At 50.3% G+C, this 21,608-nt stretch overlaps 2 protein-coding genes and 1 long non-coding RNA gene across 3 annotated transcripts; 1 reads left to right on the top strand and 2 right to left on the bottom strand.

Moving 5' to 3' along the window:
* Nucleotides 1-6,624: 6,624 nt before the first annotated feature.
* Nucleotides 6,625-14,641, bottom strand: LOC134413629 (zinc finger protein 24-like). Its single transcript, XM_063147690.1, has 4 exons — nucleotides 14,554-14,641; nucleotides 10,222-11,101; nucleotides 9,310-9,430; nucleotides 6,625-7,697 (listed from the first exon to the last, which is right to left on the bottom strand). Exons 2-4 carry the CDS (start codon nucleotides 11,005-11,007, stop codon nucleotides 6,985-6,987), a joined length of 1,620 nt encoding a protein of 539 aa, XP_063003760.1. The 5' UTR covers nucleotides 11,008-11,101; nucleotides 14,554-14,641; the 3' UTR covers nucleotides 6,625-6,984.
* A 2,758-nt stretch (nucleotides 14,642-17,399) lies between these two features.
* RPS29 (ribosomal protein S29) lies at nucleotides 17,400-19,307 on the bottom strand. The gene is made up of 3 exons (XM_063147688.1): nucleotides 19,197-19,307; nucleotides 18,208-18,307; nucleotides 17,400-17,548 (listed from the first exon to the last, which is right to left on the bottom strand). The coding sequence occupies exons 1-3, from the start codon at nucleotides 19,256-19,258 to the stop codon at nucleotides 17,540-17,542; spliced, it is 171 nt and encodes a 56-aa protein (XP_063003758.1). The 5' UTR covers nucleotides 19,259-19,307; the 3' UTR covers nucleotides 17,400-17,539.
* Nucleotides 19,308-20,747: 1,440 nt separating this feature from the next.
* On the top strand, nucleotides 20,748-21,434 carry LOC134413627 (uncharacterized). Its single transcript, XR_010026554.1, has 2 exons — nucleotides 20,748-20,990; nucleotides 21,256-21,434. It is a non-coding gene; the product is annotated as an uncharacterized LOC134413627 (long non-coding RNA).
* Nucleotides 21,435-21,608: the final 174 nt, after the last annotated feature.

The raw sequence follows: 21,608 nt of genomic DNA, 5'->3' as shown, positions 1-21,608 counted from the left end.
CCCTGGTTTCCAACTGCAGTCACTTCTACCTGCTGATCAAACACTACTGCTATTGATAGGATAGATTGTCACATTTCTAAGGACGGGCCACAAGAGTCAGGTCACTTTCCTGTGGTCCTTCAATAAAAAGGCAGTTGTGTTCAAATGTGTTTGATAAAGAACTTGGATTCCATTTAACAGAGCAGTGTTGTCTCTGACATGATGGGTTGTGAATTGATTTCCAAGAAGGCCTTTTAAAGGTTTCAGTGCAGACACCATCCGTATATGAGTGAAGTTAGGACTTTTTACTCACTATACCTTGAATCTAATTTGCCATTCAAGTACTGTAAAGTGTTCCAGTGCTCCTCAAATGAACCATTGGAGAGCGAGGCCGTGTTCTAAAAAACTTCAGGCATTTACTGCATGCCCATATTTTATCAGGTGAGGCCTGTCACCTCTAGGGAGGAGGGTGTGTGTGTGTTGCAGAAGCTACAGCTGCAGTCTTACGCCTGTTGGTAGTAAGCAAATAGGAAGTGTGAGGGTATATGTTTTTCTGCAGTTACGTTGCAGAAAAACATGGAACTTCATAAATGCAATTTCACTACATCATACTCAATACGTATGAAGGAATTCTTGGTAAATCCTCCCTGTCACTAAGATTACATATTAAGCTCACAAGGAGACTTTATGATCTCACTTTTTATTTTAGAGTAAATTTTACTTCAAAAGAGATTTTTGTGATTCATCCTTCCCTGGGAGAAAACTTTGGTCTCCTAAGTTGTTGTTTAGTTCTTAGAAATTTACTGCAAATGTAGTTTGAGGGATGTTTTCCTTGGAAGGGAGAAGAAGAGACTTTGGGGTTAAACTATGAATTTATCCACACTTTCTTAAATTTGCCCAAGGTTTAAGTTACCCGATCTCTTTCCCACCCATTTCTCTGTGCTTTCTAATAGAATTCATATCTGGTGGTCGGAAATGTCTGCAGCTAAGACTGCCCCCCCCCCCAAAAGTCTGTTGCAATGCAACTTAATAACACAACCCAGGCAGTCTATGGTATCAAAGCCATCCGATGGCTCCTGCCAAATGCTCAGGCCTCCACCCCACTTTCCAGGCTCAGTCTTCAGAGTTCACATGGCTTCAAAACTCTCTTGACAGCATCACTATGTGGGCTGAGCTGTGGTTTCTTCATGGCGAGGGCCTCTGCGGCTGTTCAGGAGCTCTCATGGTTTTACATGTTTAAGAGCTGAGCCCTGGCTCCAGATGAGCTTTGGAACTCTCCCTTACGCTAGCCGGCTTTTCAACACACTGCAATTTCATAGAATGGTAGAAATGGAAGGGACCTCTAAGGCCATTAAGTCCAACCCCCTGCTCATTGCAGGAATCTACCTTAAAGCATCCCTGGCAGATGGTTGTCCAGCTGCCTCTTGAATGCCTCTGGTGTGCGAGAGCCCACAACCTCCCTTGGTACCTGGTTCCATTGTCGTACTGCTCCAACAGTCAGGAAGTCCCTCCTGATGTCCAGCCGGAATCTGGCTTCCTGTATTCCGGCTAGAATGCACCATTATTTAGCAAGAGTCCTGTGACATCCTTACATTAATTGTGGCATCGGCTTGTCACAGTCAGACTTCCAAACTTTACCTCCCTGTCATCCACTTCTGGGTGTTACAGAGAGCACCTGTCTTCCCTGCAGGGCAGGAGCAGCTGGACATCTTAAACCAAAGACTTCTGTGTTTTATTTATTTATTTATTTATTTATTACATTTCTATACCGCCCAATAGCCGAAGCTCTCTTGGTTCTGTGTGTAACGAACCTCCTATTTAAAGCAAGAGCCCTTCATAGGTTTGCTGTCCTTGTGTCAATTTCTAGCGACTCCTGTATATTTACTCCACAAATATGGGTCTTATTAAGCAACATTTGGGCTATTGGGCATGTGCAGACACATAAAACATAACATCTGACAGTATTTTCAGTGGGCTGGCTTCCTCCAGCCAGACACCTTTTTGTCCCATCAAGAGAGATGATTGAAGCCTGTTCCATGTTGTGTGGAAATGTTTCTCGACTCTTAAGGGCTGTCATGATTTAAGGAGCCTTCACCAAGTCGGGGGTCCTCAAAAATCCCTGCTCCCTCTGCTTTGCCTTGGCCTCACTCTGAGGGATACTCACAGCTGTAATTTCACCACTGACCAGCAAGTGGTAACTATTATAGACTTCATTTATTTCTAATGACGAGTGATACGACCTTTTTCTCTGCAACATTACTGGTAATAGTTTTCAAAAACCTTAATTGCAAAGAATTTCTTTGCGCATTCATGTAGATTATTATCTGACAATAACTGGTAGATCGCGTATGCAAGCTCATAATTCAGGCTCTAGCAACCATCAAGAGCAGGAACTGAGAGCCCCGAAGCCCTGCATCAGGGAAATGATAGGGCGGGATACAAATGTTTTAAATAAATGGGTGTGATTGTGTCATTGTCTGAGTTTTTCTTCCCACAGAGAGGGGATAGACACACCTCTTCTCCCACTGAGATTCTCATTGGAAATGTGAATAGATCTGGGGTTCTCCCAAATGGAGGACTCCTAGGCCCTTTCTACACCTAAGGATTATCCCAGGAAAATGGAGGGGTCGTCCCGCCTGCTCCCAGGATCCCGTGTGTCATTTGCATGCACAGGGATGATCCCTGGGGGGAAAAAGGCAGGTGTAGAAATGGCACTAGTGCTATCATCAGTCAAAAACCATTGTACAGCTATTCCAACTTTTCCTCAACTGACTTTTCCTGGTAAGAAAAATTATGGAAGAAGTGATGAGAAAATACAGGAGGATTTCAAATTGAAGTCAATGTCACCCGGACCCCCTGTAAAATCCCGCAAACGAGGCAGGGCAATTGCAGGCTAAAAGCCTCACCTAGAAACAAGCCTTGTTCCCTCGGAAGAGGTGAGTTTTCCCCAGCTCTGGAGCCCAATGTCACTGATCACTCACTGGACCCCAACCAGCCTATAGGCAAGTATATGTGTGAGTAAATGCATCTCAAGGATTAATGCCAGGTATAAAAGAACTGGGAAGATTCACTAGTCCCCCCCACGCCATAGGAGAGCCCTACAATTCTCAGGCAAGAAAGGACTCGTCCATACATTAAAACAGCTACCTGAAGACCTTTCTCCTTCCTCCAAGCTGTGGATCTTCCGTGACTTTCAGGCTTGAGAGGCTGTCGCGTTTCGGGATTCCTTATCATAGAATCATAGAATAGCAGAGTTGGAAGGGGCCTACAAGGCCATCGAGTCCAACCCCCTGCTCAATGCAGGAATCCACCCTAAAGCATCCCTGACAGATGGTTGTCCAGCTGCCTCTTGAAGGCCTCTAGTGTGGGAGAGCCCACAACTTCCCTAGGTAACTGGTTCCATTGTTGTACTGCTCTAACAATCAGGAAGTTTTTCCTGATGTCCAGCTGGAATCTGGCTTCCTTTAACTTGAGCCCGTTATTCCGTGTCCTGCACCCTGGGAGGATCGAGAAGAGATCCTGGCCCTCCTCTGTGTGACAACCTTTTAAGTATTTGAAGAGTGCTCTCATGTCTCCCCTCCATCTTCTCTTCTCCAGGCTAAGCATGCCCAGTTCTTTCAGTCTCTCTTCATAGGGCTTTGTTTCCAGACCCGAGCCACTTAACGAAACTGCATTCTTCTTTCAGCTGATGCACACAAAACCACTAGTAGGTGGTGACTATAATGCTCTCATGGTGGCCCGCAAGATACAGCCGGGGCTCATAGGTGTGGCTTATAGTCACCATGTGACACCTTTGCAGAAGGAACTGCACTGGCTGCCTTCTTTGGAGGAAACCAACCAACCAACCTGTTATTTCTGCTAATTCTCATTAACACAAAGTGTTCAGCGGTTCCAGTCCTTGTTTATTTTTACCAGGATTTGTTGGTACTTTGCTTGTGAAATACAATAATTCAGTTTGTGCAAGAACCCTCAGAATGCACCACAGAAGAACGAAAGGACGGCTTCGCAGGAGCAGACCGAAGGTCCAACTACCAGGTCAACACCACCATCTTGAGGTCTGACCACCCAGAAGCCTCTGAGACACTTAGCTCTCCATCCTTCTCTCTCCCCACAAAAACGAAAACCCAACTGCTCTTATTTTTTGAAGGCCCAACATTGGCTTCCCTTAGTGAATCATCCACATTAGGTTAAAAGTTCATGCACAAGTAAGAGCATTTCCGTGGCTGCGGCTTCCACCGTCTGCTGGTGGACGGGCAACCCACCCAGGCTTTAGTGGGTTACTCAGCAAAGTGAGTTTATAACACGGTTAAAGAGTACACACACAACCACGTTCCTGGGGATCATCCTGGCAGGGCCATGCTACACAGTTCAAGGGGCTACAGCCCACATCATGCGAGATTCCCACTCAGGACTTTTCCCGTCCTCTCCCCCACCTTGCAGCGCCCCCATCTGCTCCAGAGCCCCCCACCGCAATCCACCAGAGCAGATTTGAGGAGGGAAACCTGCTCAGCTGATTCTTGCATTGGACTCCCAATCGCAGCTTTTAAAGCTCAGCTAAAAACTTTTCTTTTTCCTAAAGCTTTTAAAACCTGATGTTGTGCGGACTCTATACTGTTAGTTTTACCCTACCCTGTGCCTGTTTACCCTACCCAGTGCCTGTTTTCATTCTCTTCCCCTCCTTACTGCTTTACTATGATTTTATTAGAATGTAAGCCTATGCGGCAGGGTCTTGCTATTTACTGTTTTACGCTGTACAGCACCATGTACATTGATGGCGCTATATAAATGAATAATAACAATAATAATAATGGACTCGATGTCCTTATAGGCCCCTTCCAGCTCTACTGTTCTATGATTCTATGATGGATGCCGTTCCACCAGAGGACAGACACAACTGGATTTCACCAGCTTGCTCCCGGGAAAGCGTGTGCGTAGGGTTGTAGCCTAAAACTTCTGAGGAATGAAACTGTGCCCAAAACAGGAGGGGAAAAGCCCCTGGCCCAGCCAAGGAGGGGCAATTTTAATTTAATCAGGAGTTCCTGCTCTATTTCAGTACCTCTGTCAAGGGAAAGGATTCAACAGCTGAACGGATATAACTCTGCATCTTTCTAGCATTCAGTTGACAGACGAGTTGCGTCTCCAGGCAGCCTCAGAAAGCTCAGTCAATGGGATGCTAGAAGCAGACTCTCAATCTCTTGTCTAGCCCAGTGTCGAATGCTCCCCCCACCGGGCGAAGGTATCAAAAGGTGCAGGGAGCTAGTGGTTAAATTTAAATTGCACCGGCCACGCGTTTTGCCTTTTACATTGTTCGTGTTATCGTGTGGTTCTCTCTCTCTTGCTCAAAACATAAGGAACATGCATAGACTGTCAATGCCTTGGGGCAATTAGAAAAGTGGTATAAAACACGTAAAATCAAGTAAAGAGGAATATATTTTTCATGCAGGCTGCATTTCGCATTACTTATTACTCTTTAAACTTGTTATACCCCGCTTTTATGCCGTGGGGCACTCACGCAGCTGGTGCTATAGCATGGAACAGCAGGACGGGCGCCTCTCCCAGAAATACCCTTCGCCCCACGGCAGCCGGCTTTGCTCTGCGTCCAAAGCAAGGCCCACGCCTCTTAGAGAACCAGCCCAACAGAAGGCGGGTAACTTCACGCAAACGCTCATGGCACAGACGCTGCTATTATAAATCCTGCTGTCCAAGATGGCTCCTGTCCAGGGTTTTCCCAAACATAAGCAATGAATGGAGAGACCTGATCGTTCTCGTTCTGTGGCCCCCTGGTCCTCAGGCCAGTGAACGTTGGTGGCTCTGGCAAGCCATTTGTGGAATGGCTTGCCGGGAGAGATTCGTCAACTTAACAGTCTTCCAGAATTTAAGAAAGCCATAAAGACTGATCTCTTCCTGCAGGCCTACCCAGCTGAATTTTAAGATGCCTTTTTTTTAATGGTGTGCTGCTTTTAACGATGCACTGGTTTTAAACATTTGAATTAGTTTTATGTATTTTATAGTGTTTTTATTTGTGTTGTACCCCGCCTCGATCCAGAGGGAGAGGCGGGTAACAAATAAAATTATTATTATTATTATTATTATTATTATTATTATTATTATTATTATTTCAGTGGGGCGATGAAACTGTTCTGGGCTTCAGTTAGAACCAGTCAGAACTCTAAAGTTACTATCCAAGGCTCAGAACTTATTATTATTATTATTATTATTATTATTATTATTATTATTATTTATTTATTTATATAGCACCATCAATGTACATGGTGCTGTACAGATAACACAGTAAATAGCAAGACCCTGCCGCATAGGCTTACACTCTAATAAAGTTGTAGTAAACAATAAGGAGGGAAAGAGAATGCAAACAGGCACAGGGAAGTGTAAACAGGCACCGGGTAGGGTGAAGCTAACAGTATAGAGTCAGAACAAACTCAATATTTGAAGGCTATAGGGAAAAGAAAAGTTTTTAGCTGAGTTTTAAAAGCAGTGATTGAGTTTGTAGTTCTCAAGTGATCTGGAAGAGCGTTCCAGGCGTAAGGGGCAGCAGAAGAAAAAGGACGGAGCCGAGTAAGGGAAGGAGAGACCCTTGGGCAGGCGAGAAGCATGGCATCAGAGGAGCGGAGAGCCCGAGCGGGGCGATAGTGCGAGATGAGAGAGGAGAGATAGGCAGGAGCTAGACCGTGAAGAGCTTTGAAGGTCAGCAGGAGAAGTCCTTGGTTTCTTCATCCCTTGGATACTTCCTTTAGAATTCTGACTGAAACTCAGAGCAGATTCACCACCCCTCCGATATCGGAGCAACCAGCTTCCGCTATCTCAGGCTATCCTACATCAAAGAATCCAGAACAGGCGGCCATTCGAAAGAGGTGCCTGGGATTTGTTGACCAACTTATTGCTGGAATTAGTTTGTGCGCCTTTTCCGGAAATGTGTCTTTGCTCAATCCAGTCTTTGAAGCGGGTTTCTCCTGTATGCACACACACACGGCATACACAGTGAGGGGTTCAGCTCATGCTAAAACTTTCCTCACATTTCCCATCCCCTGTGTGGATTTTATGGTGCTTGTTAAGGTTGGCTCTCTGAATGAAGCTTTTCCCACAGTCTGAGCACTCGTACGGCTTCTCCCCAGTGTGGATTCTCTGGTGTCGATTCAGATTTGAGTTGCTACTGAATCTCCTCCCACAGACCGGGCATTTATGCGGCTTCTCTCCCGTGTGGATTCTCTGGTGGCGATAAAGCACTGAGCTGGAGCGGAACGTTTTCCCACAAGCTGAGCACTCGTACGGCTTCTCCCCAGTGTGGGTCCTCTGATGAATGATGAGCTTTGAGCCGGAAAGAAAGAATTTCCCACAGACCGAGCATTTGTGCGCTTTCCCTGCTGTCCGGCGGCTCTTCAGCATGCTGGAACTCTGGCTGAAGCTCTTCCCGTAACTTCTGCACGTGTTCCGTTTCTTACCAGTGTCAATTCCTGTCTGGATTGTGGTTACAATGAGGGTCTTGTAATCTTCCCCGTAAAGTACAGATTCATCGGCTTCTCCCCCTGTGTAGCTCCCCTGTCGGCACTCCAGATTCTCCGGACTGGTTGAGGCATTTTCCTGCATGCCGCACTGGGAAAGAGCGTCCTCTGTTTTCCACACGGACACCCCACGCGGCCCCACGAGCTCCGCGTCGCCTGGTGCGCCCCTCTCTCTCTCGTGTAGGGTCATCCACCCCTTACCTGCTTGAGAAAGGAGAGAATCCCAAATGACTCATTCCCTGTGTGAGGGGGAAACAGAATTTGGAACTAGGGAATTAAAATACCTATAACGAGAGCTAAGGCGAACCTGCTCCCCTGGAAGGCCCCCTCCAGAGATGGGGATGGGGGACGCAACGGCGAGACCTCAGGAGGCCAGACAGGCACCACGCAGCCCTGCGAACCTCAACTCTGACAGAGACACAGCAGCTTCCTCTTACATCTTACCAAAGGTAAGTTAAATGCTGTTCAAGGCCAGTTTGCTACCTGCAGTGGGGGCTGTCATGGGCGGAGCACAGTCTGTCCTGTAGAATCTGTATTCCCCCTCCCCCTGCACCCCAAATATTCCAGGGCCAGGGAGAGAAAATGCAGGCAAATATATTTCTTCACCAGGAGGATCACCCATGCAACGCAACCCCCGAGGGCCCCTCCGTGTTCCCTCACTGGCAAGGGGCTCCGGGTTGGGAGTGGGTTGCCTTGGCTGGTCTGGCCAACCGAGGCTCCTTCTTTCCGGCCTCCCGTGCCTGGTGGCCCCCTCCTCTCTTTCAAGGCCCCTTCGCCCACTGTGAGCCCTGCAGGCCAGGGCTGAGCTGGGTGGACACCCTGGTGACGCAGAGCGGGGAACTGGGCTGCACAGGCCAACCTGTCGTCCTTGCTACCTGGAGCATCGGCGACATCCCAGAATGTCCGTGACGTCTGTTGCCTCCAGCCCGTGGAACATCCTGGGAGGGGCCGTGGCTCCATGGCGGAAGCCGTGCCCGGCAGGCAGACTCCAGCTAGCCAAAGGCAAGGGCGGAACCAAGTAACCTTCTACAATAATATTATTAGTAAAACTTTTATTAAAGTGCCAGGTGCCTATGCGTTTCGAACGGGGTTGCGTTCTTCCTCGGGGCTTTATAACGTTAGTGCAGTTGTCTGCAGAAGCTGCATGGGTAGGGTAGGATAGGATAGGATAGGGTGCAGTCATCTAGCTTCTGCAGACAACTGCACTAACGTTATAAAGCCCTGAGGAAGAACGCAACTGCGTTCAAGACGCGTAGGCACCTGGCACTTTAATAAAACTTTTACTAATAATATTATTGTAGAAGATTACTTGGTTCCACCCTTGCCTTTGGCTATTTTTTACTCCCCTACGGGGTTTTCCTTGCTTTCAGACTCCAGCCAGGAAACCCTCCTGCCTAAAACCTTGGAAAGCCATTGCTGCCAGTCCGTGTCAGCAGTATTGGCCTAGATGGACCCCGGGTCCAATTAAGTATAATCACAGAATCATAGAATAGCAGAGTTGGAAGGGGCCTACAAGGCCATCAAGTCCAACCCCCTGCTCAAGGCAGGGATCCACCCTGAAGCATCCCTGACAGATAAGGCAGCTTCCTATGTACCCTATGGAAATACGATCCCCGCCAAGGGCAACGCTTTCTAGGATCATCTACCCAACCTCTGGTGGGTTTCTGGGCTTTCTTCCTGTGTCCCGACACTTCTCCTTAGAAACCAAAAAGAGCCAGAGGGTCCCAAGAAGGGCGCCGCTCCTGAAGAGCAAGAAGAAACCACAGCTGGAACCAGCCCAGCAAGGACGCAGGCACAGGGCCCACCTTCTCACCCGATGCGCCGTCCTCCCCGTCCTCCTCCTGCTTGGTTGCCACGTCACGCTGTTTCTGCATGGTGCCAGCCGGTGCACAGCCGGCCTCAGGGAAAGTCCCAGCAAGGTCCTCCAGCAGCACCTGCAACAGCCAAAAGGAGCATCTTTCAGGGAGGAAGACTGGGTCGGAAAGGACGGGGGAGCGCGAGATCGAAGGGCCCCATCCTGTACTCCAACAGCCCCATTTCCACATGCGGAAGACACGTGCGCAGGGGTCCTTGGAAAGCTTTCAGGAGCTCCCTTTCAGAGCCAGACTGCAGCGCCCCACCCCCACCCCCACGAAACATCCTGGTTCATGTGCAGCTCACCCAGGAGGAGGGGTGGAGAGGCCCTTCTTTCAGTCCCACCATCTTCACAGGCACGCTTGGTGGGAACATGGGAGAGGGCCTTCTCGGTGGCTGCTCTGGAACTCTCTTCCCGGGGAAGCTAGGCTGGCTCCCTCCTTGATGGGCTTTCGGAAGCAGGCTAAAACTTTTTTGTTCAAGAAGGCCTTTGGAGAATAATCCGGCCCTCCATCTATGTTAATGTCTTATAATTTTGTTGTGTATTTTTTAATTGTTTATGGTTTTGTTTCCCTCCCCCCCCCCCATGTATATTTTAAACTTTGTAAGGCCACCTTGAGGCCCAGCATTGGGCAAAAGGCGGGATACAAATAAATATAATAATAATAATAATAATGATAATAATAATAATAATAGATCTCCCACTTGGCCCAGGGACCAGGCGTTCTCCAGATGAGCGACATTCTCTGGCTTGGCTTGGCGTGAGGCTTCCCTAACCTATTGCCTGGAACTCCCTTTCTCCTATCAGGACCTTGACCCTCCACAGGGCCCTGTGCCACGTAGGAACACCACAGCGCTGTCCTGGGCTCACCTGCTTCCCCCGTCTGCCAGGCTCTCGCTGCCTCAACAGAAAGTCTTCCGCAAAAGCCACGGCCTGGATGCAGCTCTCCGGGCCCCGCTCCCTCACCCAGCTCTGGATCTCCGGCGGCAGGATCGTCAGGAACTGCTCCAGGATCAAGAGCTCCAGGATCTGCTCCTTCGTGTGCCTCTCAACCTTCAGCCACTGACGGCAAAGTTCCTGGAGTTGGCTGCAAACCGCTCTCGGCCCCTTGGCCTCCAGGTAGCAGAAACGCCGGAAGTACTGGCGACACTTCTCCCTGCGGAGGGCGTCTCCCCGCAAGAGGGCCGCCTTCACCTTCCCATAGTCCTCTTTGTCTTGGACGTCCAGCATGCCAAAGGCCAGTTCGGCCTGTCCGCTGAGGGCCGGCAAGAGTCGGGCCACCCATTCTCCTCTGGGCCACCGGCAGGCCTCAGCCACTTGCTCAAAAGAAGCCAGAAAGGCCTTCGTATCGCCCCAGGGTGTGGATGCCGTGGGCAACGCTGGGGCCTCCTGTCCTGAGGGAGGGGATTCCACTGTCTTCAGGAACTCCTGCCACTGGGTTTCCCAGCGATAGGCCAAACCCTCCTCTGGTTCGTCCTTCACCCGGCATGGAGAACCCTCACAACTCCCAGAATGCATTGCTTCAGGAGGATTACGACCACCCTCCGCCTTGAGCTTACAATCCACAGTGTCCTGGAGGACAGGAGCGCCCCTTCCTGATCCGTCTGACACCGCCACTTGCGTTTCGCCTGTGGTGTCTTGTTGCTCCGTTTTCATCCTTGGGCACTCTCGCAAAGGTAGCAGGGAACTACGGGGAGAAAAGCCTCTAGAAAAACCGACCACGATACGGACAGCAGTGCTGAGCTTCTACCTGGAGCAGAGATGGAAACAGGAAAGCAAGGAGAAAAAGAACAAACAGAAATGAACAGCCAAACTTTCACAGAGCTACCACTACGCTTCTTAAATCTATTGCCCACGTAGTAAGTGCATGTGCAAATTATGTGAAATTAGTGTGAGTGTTTAAAAATCAACTGTTCAGGAAATGCTTCCATTCACGTTCTAAAGAAAGAGAACCTGTGTGTCATTGTTCTTTTATTGGGCATGTATCAGATAGGATCCTTACCTAGCACTGTGCTAAAAGTAAAACTGATTGAGAATGGATAATAGGAGAATTATTCTATAATGGCTACTAGCCCTGATGGTTATGTGCTCAACCTCCAGTATCTGAGGCAGTAAGCCTGTGTGCACCAGTTGCTGGGGAACATGGGTGGGAGGGTGCTGTTGCACCATGTCCTGCTTTGTTGATCCCTGGTCAACAGCTGGTTGGCCACTGTGTGAACAGACTCCTGGACTAGATGGACCCTCAGTCTGATCCAGCAGGGCACATCTTGTATTCTTAAGGTACAGATGTTGTCATGGATCTCCCACAAAAAGTGTCTGTAATGATTACTGAAGAAAGTGAGTATTTCCCACCTGCAAACAAGCAAGTTTTGCCTTGGAGCTGCAAGCCCAAAGAAATTAAGCACAGAATAATAAAATAGCAGAGTTGGAAGGGGCCTACAAGGCCATCGAGTCCAACCCCCTGCATGTTGCATAGAAAATAATTGGAAATGCAGGGAATTAAAAAATAAGGTAACTGGTACCAATCGAGAAGACACAAGCAAGTTTACAATGAGTTCTGGGTAACTGGCATAAAAATAATGGCCAAGATAATCTGGATGGTATCCAAAGAGAAAATGCTGATTTAAAGGCCTATCCATTGGGCCAAAAGTTAATTTGAGTAATGAACAGGTGTGAGATTGTATAATTTCAGGTCAAAGGTGTACTGAAAGTTTTCACTTATCAATTCATGAGCGAAAAATATTGTGTAAAATATACACATCAAAAAGCTTGATATACAGATGTCTAGGGAAAAAATATAGACTCAAGTTTTCATTAACAAATTTTGAGTAAGGAGTTAACTTCTCAAAGGTAAAATTTAAAATTGATCTCATCTAGCCTGAAAAATGTACAGATAAACCTTTTATGTATGTTCCATTTTTTTTAGAATGTGGCATAACAATGAAATAATTAAGACTTTGAGCCCTAATTTATGGAAGTTAATTATATTAGTTATGAGGTAATTGCTAAACAAAACAGTATAAATATGTGCTGATTTTAGAATGAGGGAACTGCTTCTTAAAAGCCCACCATCATGCCTGTGTACCTGTTGAATAGCCTATTCCGTATTAAATAGGAAACTCGGTACTTAGAATGAGATCTCTCCTTTTTAAGGTTTTAAGACTAGAATTCTAAGACATATTTCTCTTTAAGCTATTAAAAACTAAGAACCTTTACCAATGCTATTTAATAACAGAAATGCTTTTATATGCAAGTTATCTTCTTATGTGATGTTATAAGGATATTTGAAATAAAAATGATACATGGATGATGATGATGATGATTATTAAAAAAAAAAAATCCTGTACTAATTCTTGTTAGTACAAAACCTGGATTGCAACCCGTGAAACAATCCTAGGTGTACAAATTGTTTAGATTTATTTTATTTATTTTATTACATTTTTATACCGCCCAATAGCCGAAGCTCTCCGGGCGGTTCACAAAATGCATTTAATCTGCTCTTAGGTGGTCATCGAGGAGCTAAATGCTTCCAAAGGACGGAACAACAGGCAGACAGCTCAAACAAAATCTCATCCGTAGCAATGAGACCCTGCCTATATAAATGCCCTTCTGCGCAGCACGTAAGTCAGAGTCGTGCGGCCACCACAATGAACCTGCAGTGGAGAAAACAGAGTCAAGGACAGGCTGGCACTTGGGCCACCCCATGTTTAGTCAAGTTGCCAATCTAGAAGGGCCAGGTAAGTAAACCAACAAACATATCTCAGGAGAAAGAGGCAGAAAACGGAGCAGAGGGAGAACGGAGCCTGGGGCAGGCCGAAGCAGAAAAACCTCTCCAAAGCCCAAAGGGAGGCAGAGGCAACGCCAGCCCTCCACTGCGGGCCAAGGGCAGGTTGGTCCCCATCATCTCTTGGGTCAGTGGTCCTACCCACCGCCATCATTTCCTCTCTGCTTTCTGAGGGTTCAAAGACAATCCCGGACCATGTTCAGAATCTGCATTCATCCTCTGGGGCACCTTCGCCTGGCCTGTCACAAGGGAGGCTCACCTTGCTACATCAGCCGCAGCCGGTAACCCAAGAGGAGGGTCCGGCAAGGGAGTTACGATCGCCACCAGGCCGTCCTATACGGAGAGTCTCACATCAGCCTTCCCCAACTTGGTGTGTTGGACTCCAACTCCCACCTGTAATGGCTGGGGGATGATGGGAGTGGCAGTCTGACACATCCGGAAGGCACCCGTTGGAGAAGTCTGCCTGAGAGGGACCCAGGGCCATGGTGCCCTCCAGGGTCAGGGAGGACGTGGGTCCTACGACAATGGAATCAGTGACCTAGGGAGGTTGTGGGCTCTCCCACACTAGAGGCAGCTGGACAAGCATCTGTCAGGGAGGCTTTAGGGTGGATTCCTGCATTGAGCAGTGGGTTGGACTCGATGGCCTTGTGGGCCCCTTCCAACTCTGCTGTTCTATGATTCTATAGGCTGCCTTGAAGCCCAGTATTGGGCAAAAGGTGGGATACAAATAAATATAATAATAGTAGTAGTAGTAATAGAAATAGAAAAGGGGGAGAGCCGAAAAGGCAGCCCCCGCGCTCGCCACCCCGTGAAGGGTCCAGGTCCTCCTTTGGCTACAGCAGGATGAGAAAACCAGTGAGACACAGTAGCTCCTGTTTCCAGCTCCTGACGAAGGACGATACGTCCGAAACGTTGAGCAGAGCATTTTTGGATCTCAAGAACAAATTAGTTTTTAATACGTTTGCCAAGCACCAGAGTTGATTTCTCTTTTTAGCATCCACCATCCCCTACAGCCGGATGGCCAGAAGTCAGCGGTGGGCTTCTCTCCCTCGGACGGTGGCTCGTGCCGCCCCTCCTCGCCTGCCCCAGAAGGAGCTGCAGCGGTGCAGCCCAGGTCCATGTGGACAGACGGCGGGCAGGAGGACTGCACTGCGCGCGCCCCCTCCTTTGCCTGGCAGGGGGCAGGGGGGAGGGGGGAGGGTCCCCCTCTGTCAGGGGGTGGGGGGAGGCGCATCCGTGCATGCGGGGCTCCCCTCGGGGGTTGGGGGTGGGTGGAGGTATTGTCTTCTTCCCTGATGTGGAAGCTGCTGGGTGGACCAGGCGGCAGCAGCAGCCCTGGATGGGGATGGGATGGGGTGGGGGTCTTCCTCCCCTCCCCTCCCCTCCCCTCCCCTCGCCATGCTTCTCCTCCAGCTCACCTGCCCGGACCCCCAGCTCCTGCCCAGGTCTTCTGCCCAGCTGCCCCCCTGTCTCTGGACACCAGAGCATCCACCAGGCTGCAAAGAGATCAGCTCTGCTGAGAGGCTGGGCTGGAACGAAACTTCCGGTTTCCTTGAGACACTCCCACCCCCACCCCCACCCCCGCCAGCAACATCCACCCCCACCGGAAGTCTGATTTCCTGCCCGTGGAAATCCACAGAGAAAGCCAGGATTGCACCACCCCCGGGGGCAGCAGTTGCGCTCCCGTTCTTGCTAACTCGCGTCCAGTTGCATGTGAAAAGATGTGTGTGTGCGCGCGCGCGCGCGTTTTAGTTCCTAAACTTTTTTTAAAAAAAAAGATCCTGCCAGTGCCATTATTGTTGCTGTTGCTAATATTTTCTATGTTCAGTACAAAGATTATTATTTTTTTAAAAAAAAAAACACTACACAGGCCTGCTTTTAATCTCAAAGACCCAGTCCAAAAAGGAAGGAGAAGGGACGATGAGTGAACCAAGACAAAGTTTGCAGAAGCGAAATGATCCGACAGAATGGCCAGTGGGAAAGGGGTTGCCAAGGGATGGTGTGGAAGCCGCCACAAGAAAGGCTGGATCGGTCCCTTTATTTAAAAACAACCACCATGCCAAACGTGGCATGCGTTAGATACCAACAGTATTTTAGGAAAGAACCCCTTGAAAAGCTTTATTACCCCATAAATGTCCAAAATACATCCGGACTAATGGGGCTGGTGAATTCAGTTGATTTGCTCATTTGGAACTGACCCTTGCAGGCCACTCCGATCTGTGTTCCTGCATTGAGCAGGGGGTTGGACTCGATGGCCTTGTAGGCCCCTTCCAACTCTGCTATTCTAGGATTCTTGATGTTGGCATTGCAATGGTAGCTCCTCTCAAACCAGAACTGCTGCATACTCAGTCTACCAGGACCTTCAAATAAGAAATGACTTGAATGTTCAAAGAAACAGTAAAATTATCTTTGCAATTAAGGTTTTTGAAAGCTATTTGAAAATAATATTTTTATTTTTAAAGTTTTTGAAAGCTATAATTACATGAATACGCAAAGACGTTCTTTGGAATTAAGGTTTTTGGAAACTATTAATGTTGCAGAGAAATATTAGAAATAAATGAAGACTATAATAGTTACCACTTGCTGGTCAGTGGTGAAATTACAGCTGTATCCCTCACAGTGAGGCCAGTGCAAAGCAGAGGGAGCCAGTCTGAGAGAACAGGGCAAGGGATTTTTGAGGACACCTGACTTGGTGAAGGCTCCTTAAATCATGACAGTCCTTAAGAGTCGAGAAACATTTCCACACAACATGGAACAGGCTTCAATCATCTCTCTCTTGATGGGACAAAAAAGTGTCTGGCTGGAGAAAGCCAGCCCACTGAAAATACTGTCAGATGTTATGTTGTATGTGTCTGCACATGCCCAATAGCCCAAATGTTGCTTAATAAGACCCATATTTGTGGAGTAAATATACAGGAGTCGCTAGAAATTGACACAAAGACAGCAAACCAATGAAGGGCTCTTGCTCTAAATAGGAGGTTCGTTACACACAGAACCAACACAGGAGTCTTTGGTTTAAGACATCCACTTGGTCCTGCCCTGCAGGGAAGCCAGGCTCTCTCCGTAACACCCAAAAGTGGATTACAAGGAGTAAAACTTGAATCAGGTAACTTTACCCTTGGGCAAATTCTAAAAATATTGTTTTTGTTTGTATTTTATGCTTTTTAATTTTGTATTTGTTTTTAATGTTCCGTTTTAACTTATGTAAACTGTTAAGAGAGCTTCAGCTATGGGGTGGTATATAAATGTAATAAACAATAATAAAGTGTGGATAAATTTATTGTTTAACCCAAAAGTTTCCTCTTCCCTTTCCAAGGAAAAACATCCCTCAAACCTCTATTGCAGTAAATGTTTTCTCTCAAGGAAAGACGGATCACGGATTAAGGAAGAAGTGGCAGGCCTTCCACTGTGATCATGACCAGCTGAACTTTGCAATGAAGAACCTAGTGCCTAAATTTGCTCCCCACAACCCATCCTCTCCCCGCCTTTTTTAAGACCATAAACCTGCAGGCATTTGAAAGTCTTAATAAATAACTGTAAGCTGCCTTGGGAGCCTTTTCAGCTAAAGGCCAGGATAAAAATGCTATAATAAATAAATAAAATAAAGTCTCCTTCTGAGCTTAATATGTAATCTTAGTGACAGGTAAGATTTATCAAGAATTCCTTCATATGTGTTGGGTATGACATAGTGAAAGTGCATCTATGAAATGTAACTGCAAAAAAACCGAAACTATAACCTCACGCTTCCTATTTGCTTACTACCAACAGGGATAAGACGGCAACCATAGCTTCTGCAACAAACACACACACCTTCCTCCCTAGAGGTGACAGGCCTCACCTGGTAAAATATGGGCATGCAGTGAATGCCTTAAGTTTGTAAGAACACGGCCTCGCTCTCCAATGGTTCAGTTGAGGAGCGCTGGAACACTTGAAGAGCAAATTAGGTTCAAGGTATAGTGAGTAAAAATCCTAACCTCACTATTATATACGGATGGCGTCTGCACTGAAACCTTTAAAAGGCCTTCTTGGAAATCAGTTCACAATGTAATAGCATGTCAGAGACAACACTGCTCTGTTAAATGGAATCCAAGTTCTTCATCAAACACATTTGAACACAACTGTCTTTTTATTGAAAGACCGCAGGAAAGTGACCTGACTCTTGTGGCCCGTCCTTAGAAATGTGACAAGCTATCCTATCAATAGGGTTAGAATTCAATGTAGTGTTTGATCAGCAGGTAGAAGTGATTGCAGCTGGAAACCAGGGTGAACAAAGCCCTCTTTATTTTTATGTACACATATTTCTTTTTATGTACACCATGTCTAGCAAGAGTCATTCATTCGGGATCCCCCAGGATTCTTCAGGCTCTTTGCATGTCTCTTCAAGCCATCTCTGTAGACTGGTGCTTAATCCAACTGAACGGAGAGAAGAGAAGGACCGTGAGCATACAGCTAACCAGCTTTCCCTTGGAGCCTACATATTTCCCACCATATCCTGCTACGGAGTCACCTGCAGCCCCATCCTGTGCTTTAGCCACGTGGCTGCCACTACACCCCCACTCGTGCTAGCCAGTCACTCTGCTATCCCCCATTAAGGTGTGCTTCTGGGGCACTCACAAACACGGCAGAAAGGCAGCAGGTGGAACGCCTGTGTTTGTGCCCAGCTTCCAGTGCCCAAAGGTCTCCTAATGCTGCTTCTGGACATGGGAATTTCCCAGGAGCCTTCGTAGCGAATACATGTTGCTGGAGCTCTGTACCCTCCATTTAACAGGGCTGTTCTAACTAGAATAATCTAAGCTAGTGACCGGCCTAACATCTGGCATTAGTGAATTAAACGTGCCCCTGTGGCCATGGCGTGGCATTTATCAGCAGGAGTTATGAGGGCCACACGATCATGGGTAGACGAGTGGCATCAGTTGCTTCAGTCTGGACTGAAAGCTCACCCGGGGACCCCGTGTCCACGTCAGAGAGCCGGGCAAGCAGCTGACTTCCCCCGAAAGTGGCCCTCGCAGGAGGAAGGCCGGCCGGAAAGGCAAGCCAGCCTGCCAGGCCCCCAACGCAGCCCCAGATCTCACCTTGGTGAAGCCGATGTCCTTGGCGTACTGGCGGAAGCACTGCCGGCACATGTTGAGCCCGTACTTGCGGATCAGGCCGTGGCGGTTTGAGCACACGCGGCTGCAGGAGGGAGGCAGGGAGGGAGGGAAGGAAGGAAGGAGGGAGGGTGAGCAACGCCTTCCCGTGTGCCCCCCATGCAGGGCAGCCCAGCACCCCCTGGGAGCATCCCATCAAGGCACATGCTCCGCCCCCCACCTCCTGTGGCATTCAGGGAGCCCAAGGGCAGCTCATGGCCAGCCTTCCACGGGAGGGAGGGAGGACAGCTCACCCCCTAGGCCGTCTGGATCGGGGCCCCTCATGCCTCCAAGGCACCTAGGAGGGCAGCTCCCTCCCTCCTTCCCTCCCAGGCCAAGAGGGGATGGGTCGGGTGAGGGGCAGGTCAGGAGGGGAGCCCCTTCTCAGCCCCCCTCCCCTCCTCCTCCCCACCAGCCCCGGCAGAGAGAGTGACGTAGGGAGGAAGGGGGGAGTCCTGCTGCCCCCTCCCCAGGTTCCCCCCACGGCCCCCTCCTCAGAAGAAGACGGCGACCGAGCTTCCCCTGGGAGCACCCCATCAAGGCACATGCTCTGCCCCCCACCCCCACCTCCTGTGGCATTCAGGGAGCCCAAGGGGAGCTCATGGCCAGCCTTCCCCGGGAGGGAGGGAGGGAGGGGGGACGGCTCACCCCCTAGGCCGTCTGGATCGGGGCCCCTCATGCCTCCAAGGCACCTAGAAGGGCAGCTCCCTCCCTCCTTCCCTCCCTCCCTCCCAGGCCAAGAGGGGGGTCGGGTGAGGGGCAGGTCAGGAGGGGAGCCCCCTCTCAGCCCCCTCCCCTCCCAGTCCCGGCAGAGAGAGGGACGGAAGGAGGGAGGGGGGAGTCCTGCCGCCCCCTCCCCAGGACCCCCCCACAGAAAGATGGCGACCGAGCCCCTGGCCAGCCCCCCCTGGCCCCCTCCCCCCCCGGCCACCCACCAGGATCGCGAGCCCTGCCCGAACTTCCGGGGGTGGCTCCAGTAGAGCTGCTGGTGGCCCATGGCTATGGCTGCTGCTGCCGCTGACTCGCCACACGCGCCGAGGGAAGGAGAGGAAAAGGCCGGGCCGCCCCGCGCAGGCGCACAAGGGCCCGCTGCAGGCAGACCCAGCGCCGCCCGCGCAGCCTCCGTGCGCCCAGTGAGGCCTTGGCTGCCCGCTCTGCCTCTCCTTCCCTCCGTGGTGACGTCAGGGCGCCCCTCCGCCTTGAGTAGGCGCACCGCGCAGCCTCCGTGAGCCCAGTGAGGCCTTGGTTGCCCGCTCTACTCCGCCCCTGCCTCCCTCTCTCCCTCCGCGGTGACGTCATGGCGCCGCTCCGCCTCTTGTAGGCGCCGAGCGCTCCCTGCTGCAGCCGGGCGTGGTGGCGCGCGCCTGTAATCCAGCTACTCGGGAGGCTGAGGCTGGCGGATCGCTTGAGCTCAGGAGTTCTGGGCTGCAGTGGGCTATGCCGATCGGGTGTCCGCACTAAGTTCGGCATCAATATGGCGATCCCCGGGGAGCCGGGGGCCACCAGGTTGCCTAAGGAGGGGTGAACCGGCCCAGGTCGGAGACGGAGCAGGTCAAAACTCCCGCGCCGATCAGTAGTGGGACAGCGCCTGTGAATAGCCGCTGCAGCGTAGCCTGAGCAACACAGCGAGACCCGGGCTCTCCTTTTGCCCCGCCGCGCCTGCCGCCGGGGGATCACCCGCCTCGGAGGCTGGGGGCTGGGGCATCTAGGGTGACCCTATGAAAGGGAGGACAAGGTTCCTGTATCTTTAACAGTTGCATAGAAAAGGGAATTTCAGCAGGGGTCATTTGTATAGATGGAGAACCTGGTGAAATTCCCTCTTCATCACAACAATTAAAGTGCAGGAACTATACTAGAGTGACCAGATTTAAAAGAGGGCAGGGCACCTGCAGCTTTAACTGTGGTGATGAAGAGGAAATTTCACCAGGTTCCCCATATATACAAATGACGCCTGCTGAAATTCCCTTTTCAATACAACTGTTAAAGATACAGGAGCCTTGTCCTCCTTTTCATATGGTCAGCCTAGGGGCATCAGAGGGGGGGGGGCTCCTGGAGGGATCCTGTGCATAGGGAACCTTGAATAGGGCTCCTGCGCAAGGAGGGGGCTCGGCACGCAGCCTGCCTCTGCCTTGGCAGCACTCGAGAGAAGAAGGGGGGCACCTCCAGTAGGGCTACCTGCCCGCGTCGGAGCCTGGCGACTGGGGCATGGGAGGGCTCCTGCGCAAGGAGGGGGCTCGGCCCGCATCCTGCCCGGCTCCCTCCGGGGTTTCTGATTCATCCCCACGTAGTTCGTGGCCGATGAACCCGCTTTGCGCTCCGCGAGGGCAGCGCCTCCCCCTGGCCAGAGGCGGGAAGTGCCGCTCGGCGGCGAGGATTTCCCCGCCGCCGCCAGCAGGGGTCAGTGCGGAGCTGGGCGCGGACCCGATCCCCCCCCTCCTCCTCCACCTCCCGCGGCAGTGGCGGCGGCAGAGAGAGCGAGAGCGAGAGCAAGCGCAGCCATGGAAGCGAAGCGCGCCGTGGAAGCGGCTTCTGGCCTCTTGCGCTCCGGAGCGAGTCCGGGTCGCGATCCAGCTCTGCAAAGCAGCAGCCAGGGGCGTCCAGGGCTGGCCTTTTCGGGGGGCGATTTTCAGTGCAAGAATCAAGACGGAGATCAAGTATTGCGACTCTCGCGTATCCCGGGCTGCGTGTAGCGGGGCCCCGTCGTTGTCAACGGATGCAAGGGGACGCAGGTGGGGCAGATATGGTGGAGAAAGTAAAGTTTCCAGCGAATCTGACACAAGGAGGGACAGGAACAGCCTCTGATCTGGGCAGCCGGTTAGAGCCAGGCGTCCCCCCCCCCCACAAGTAAAGCCTTGCTTTGAGACAAGAGGCTGATGTGACACCTCCTGGAAGTCAGTCTTGATGAAGTAGATGGGCTTACTTGTGAGTAAGCGTGCTTAGACGCAGGTGCCTACTGTGGCAGGTAATGCATCTCCTTACTTCTCCCTGGCCCAGGTTTCCAGCAGAGAGCCCGCGCACTACAGAACGGCTGTGGATTCTCCCCTGAAGAGGGAAACAGAAGGCAGAGTTCATAATCTAATTACCTACTTGTTGCATTCTTGCGGGCGTCTGATTGGGCATCTGGTTGGCCCCTGTGTGAACAGAATGCCAGACTAAATCTACCCTTCCTCTGATCCAGCATTAGTCTTCTCAACCTCGTATCACCTTTCCTTAATTTGGGGGTTTAATCTACCTATAAGCAATGCCTGACACATCGTAATTAACTAGGGCGTTGGTCCATTATCTTACCATTCTTTCACCATTTGTGGGAGGCTCTGAGCATGTACAGACTGCCTTTGTTGAGTCAA

This window comes from Elgaria multicarinata, chromosome 2, assembly GCF_023053635.1.
Source record: "Elgaria multicarinata webbii isolate HBS135686 ecotype San Diego chromosome 2, rElgMul1.1.pri, whole genome shotgun sequence".
In the NCBI taxonomy this organism is placed as follows: Eukaryota; Metazoa; Chordata; class Lepidosauria; order Squamata; family Anguidae; genus Elgaria; species Elgaria multicarinata.
Note: the sequence above shows the minus strand (reverse complement) of the source record. Positions and strands in the feature narration are given on the sequence as shown.

Coding starts and splice junctions, on each gene's coding strand:
- LOC134413629 (XM_063147690.1), bottom strand. CDS start 11,007: ATGAAAACGGAGCAACAAGACACCACAGGCGAAACGCAAGTGGCGGTG. Junction 9,431..10,221: donor CTGGCAGACGGGGGAAGCAG/GTGAGCCCAGGA, acceptor TGGCTGTTGCAG/GTGCTGCTGGAGGACCTTGC. Junction 7,698..9,309: donor CGGGGAGGACGGCGCATCGG/GTGAGAAGGTGG, acceptor TTTCTCAAGCAG/GTAAGGGGTGGATGACCCTA.
- RPS29 (XM_063147688.1), bottom strand. CDS start 19,258: ATGGGCCACCAGCAGCTCTACTGGAGCCACCCCCGGAAGTTCGGGCAG. Junction 18,308..19,196: donor GGGCAGGGCTCGCGATCCTG/GTGGGTGGCCGG, acceptor TCCCTCCTGCAG/CCGCGTGTGCTCAAACCGCC.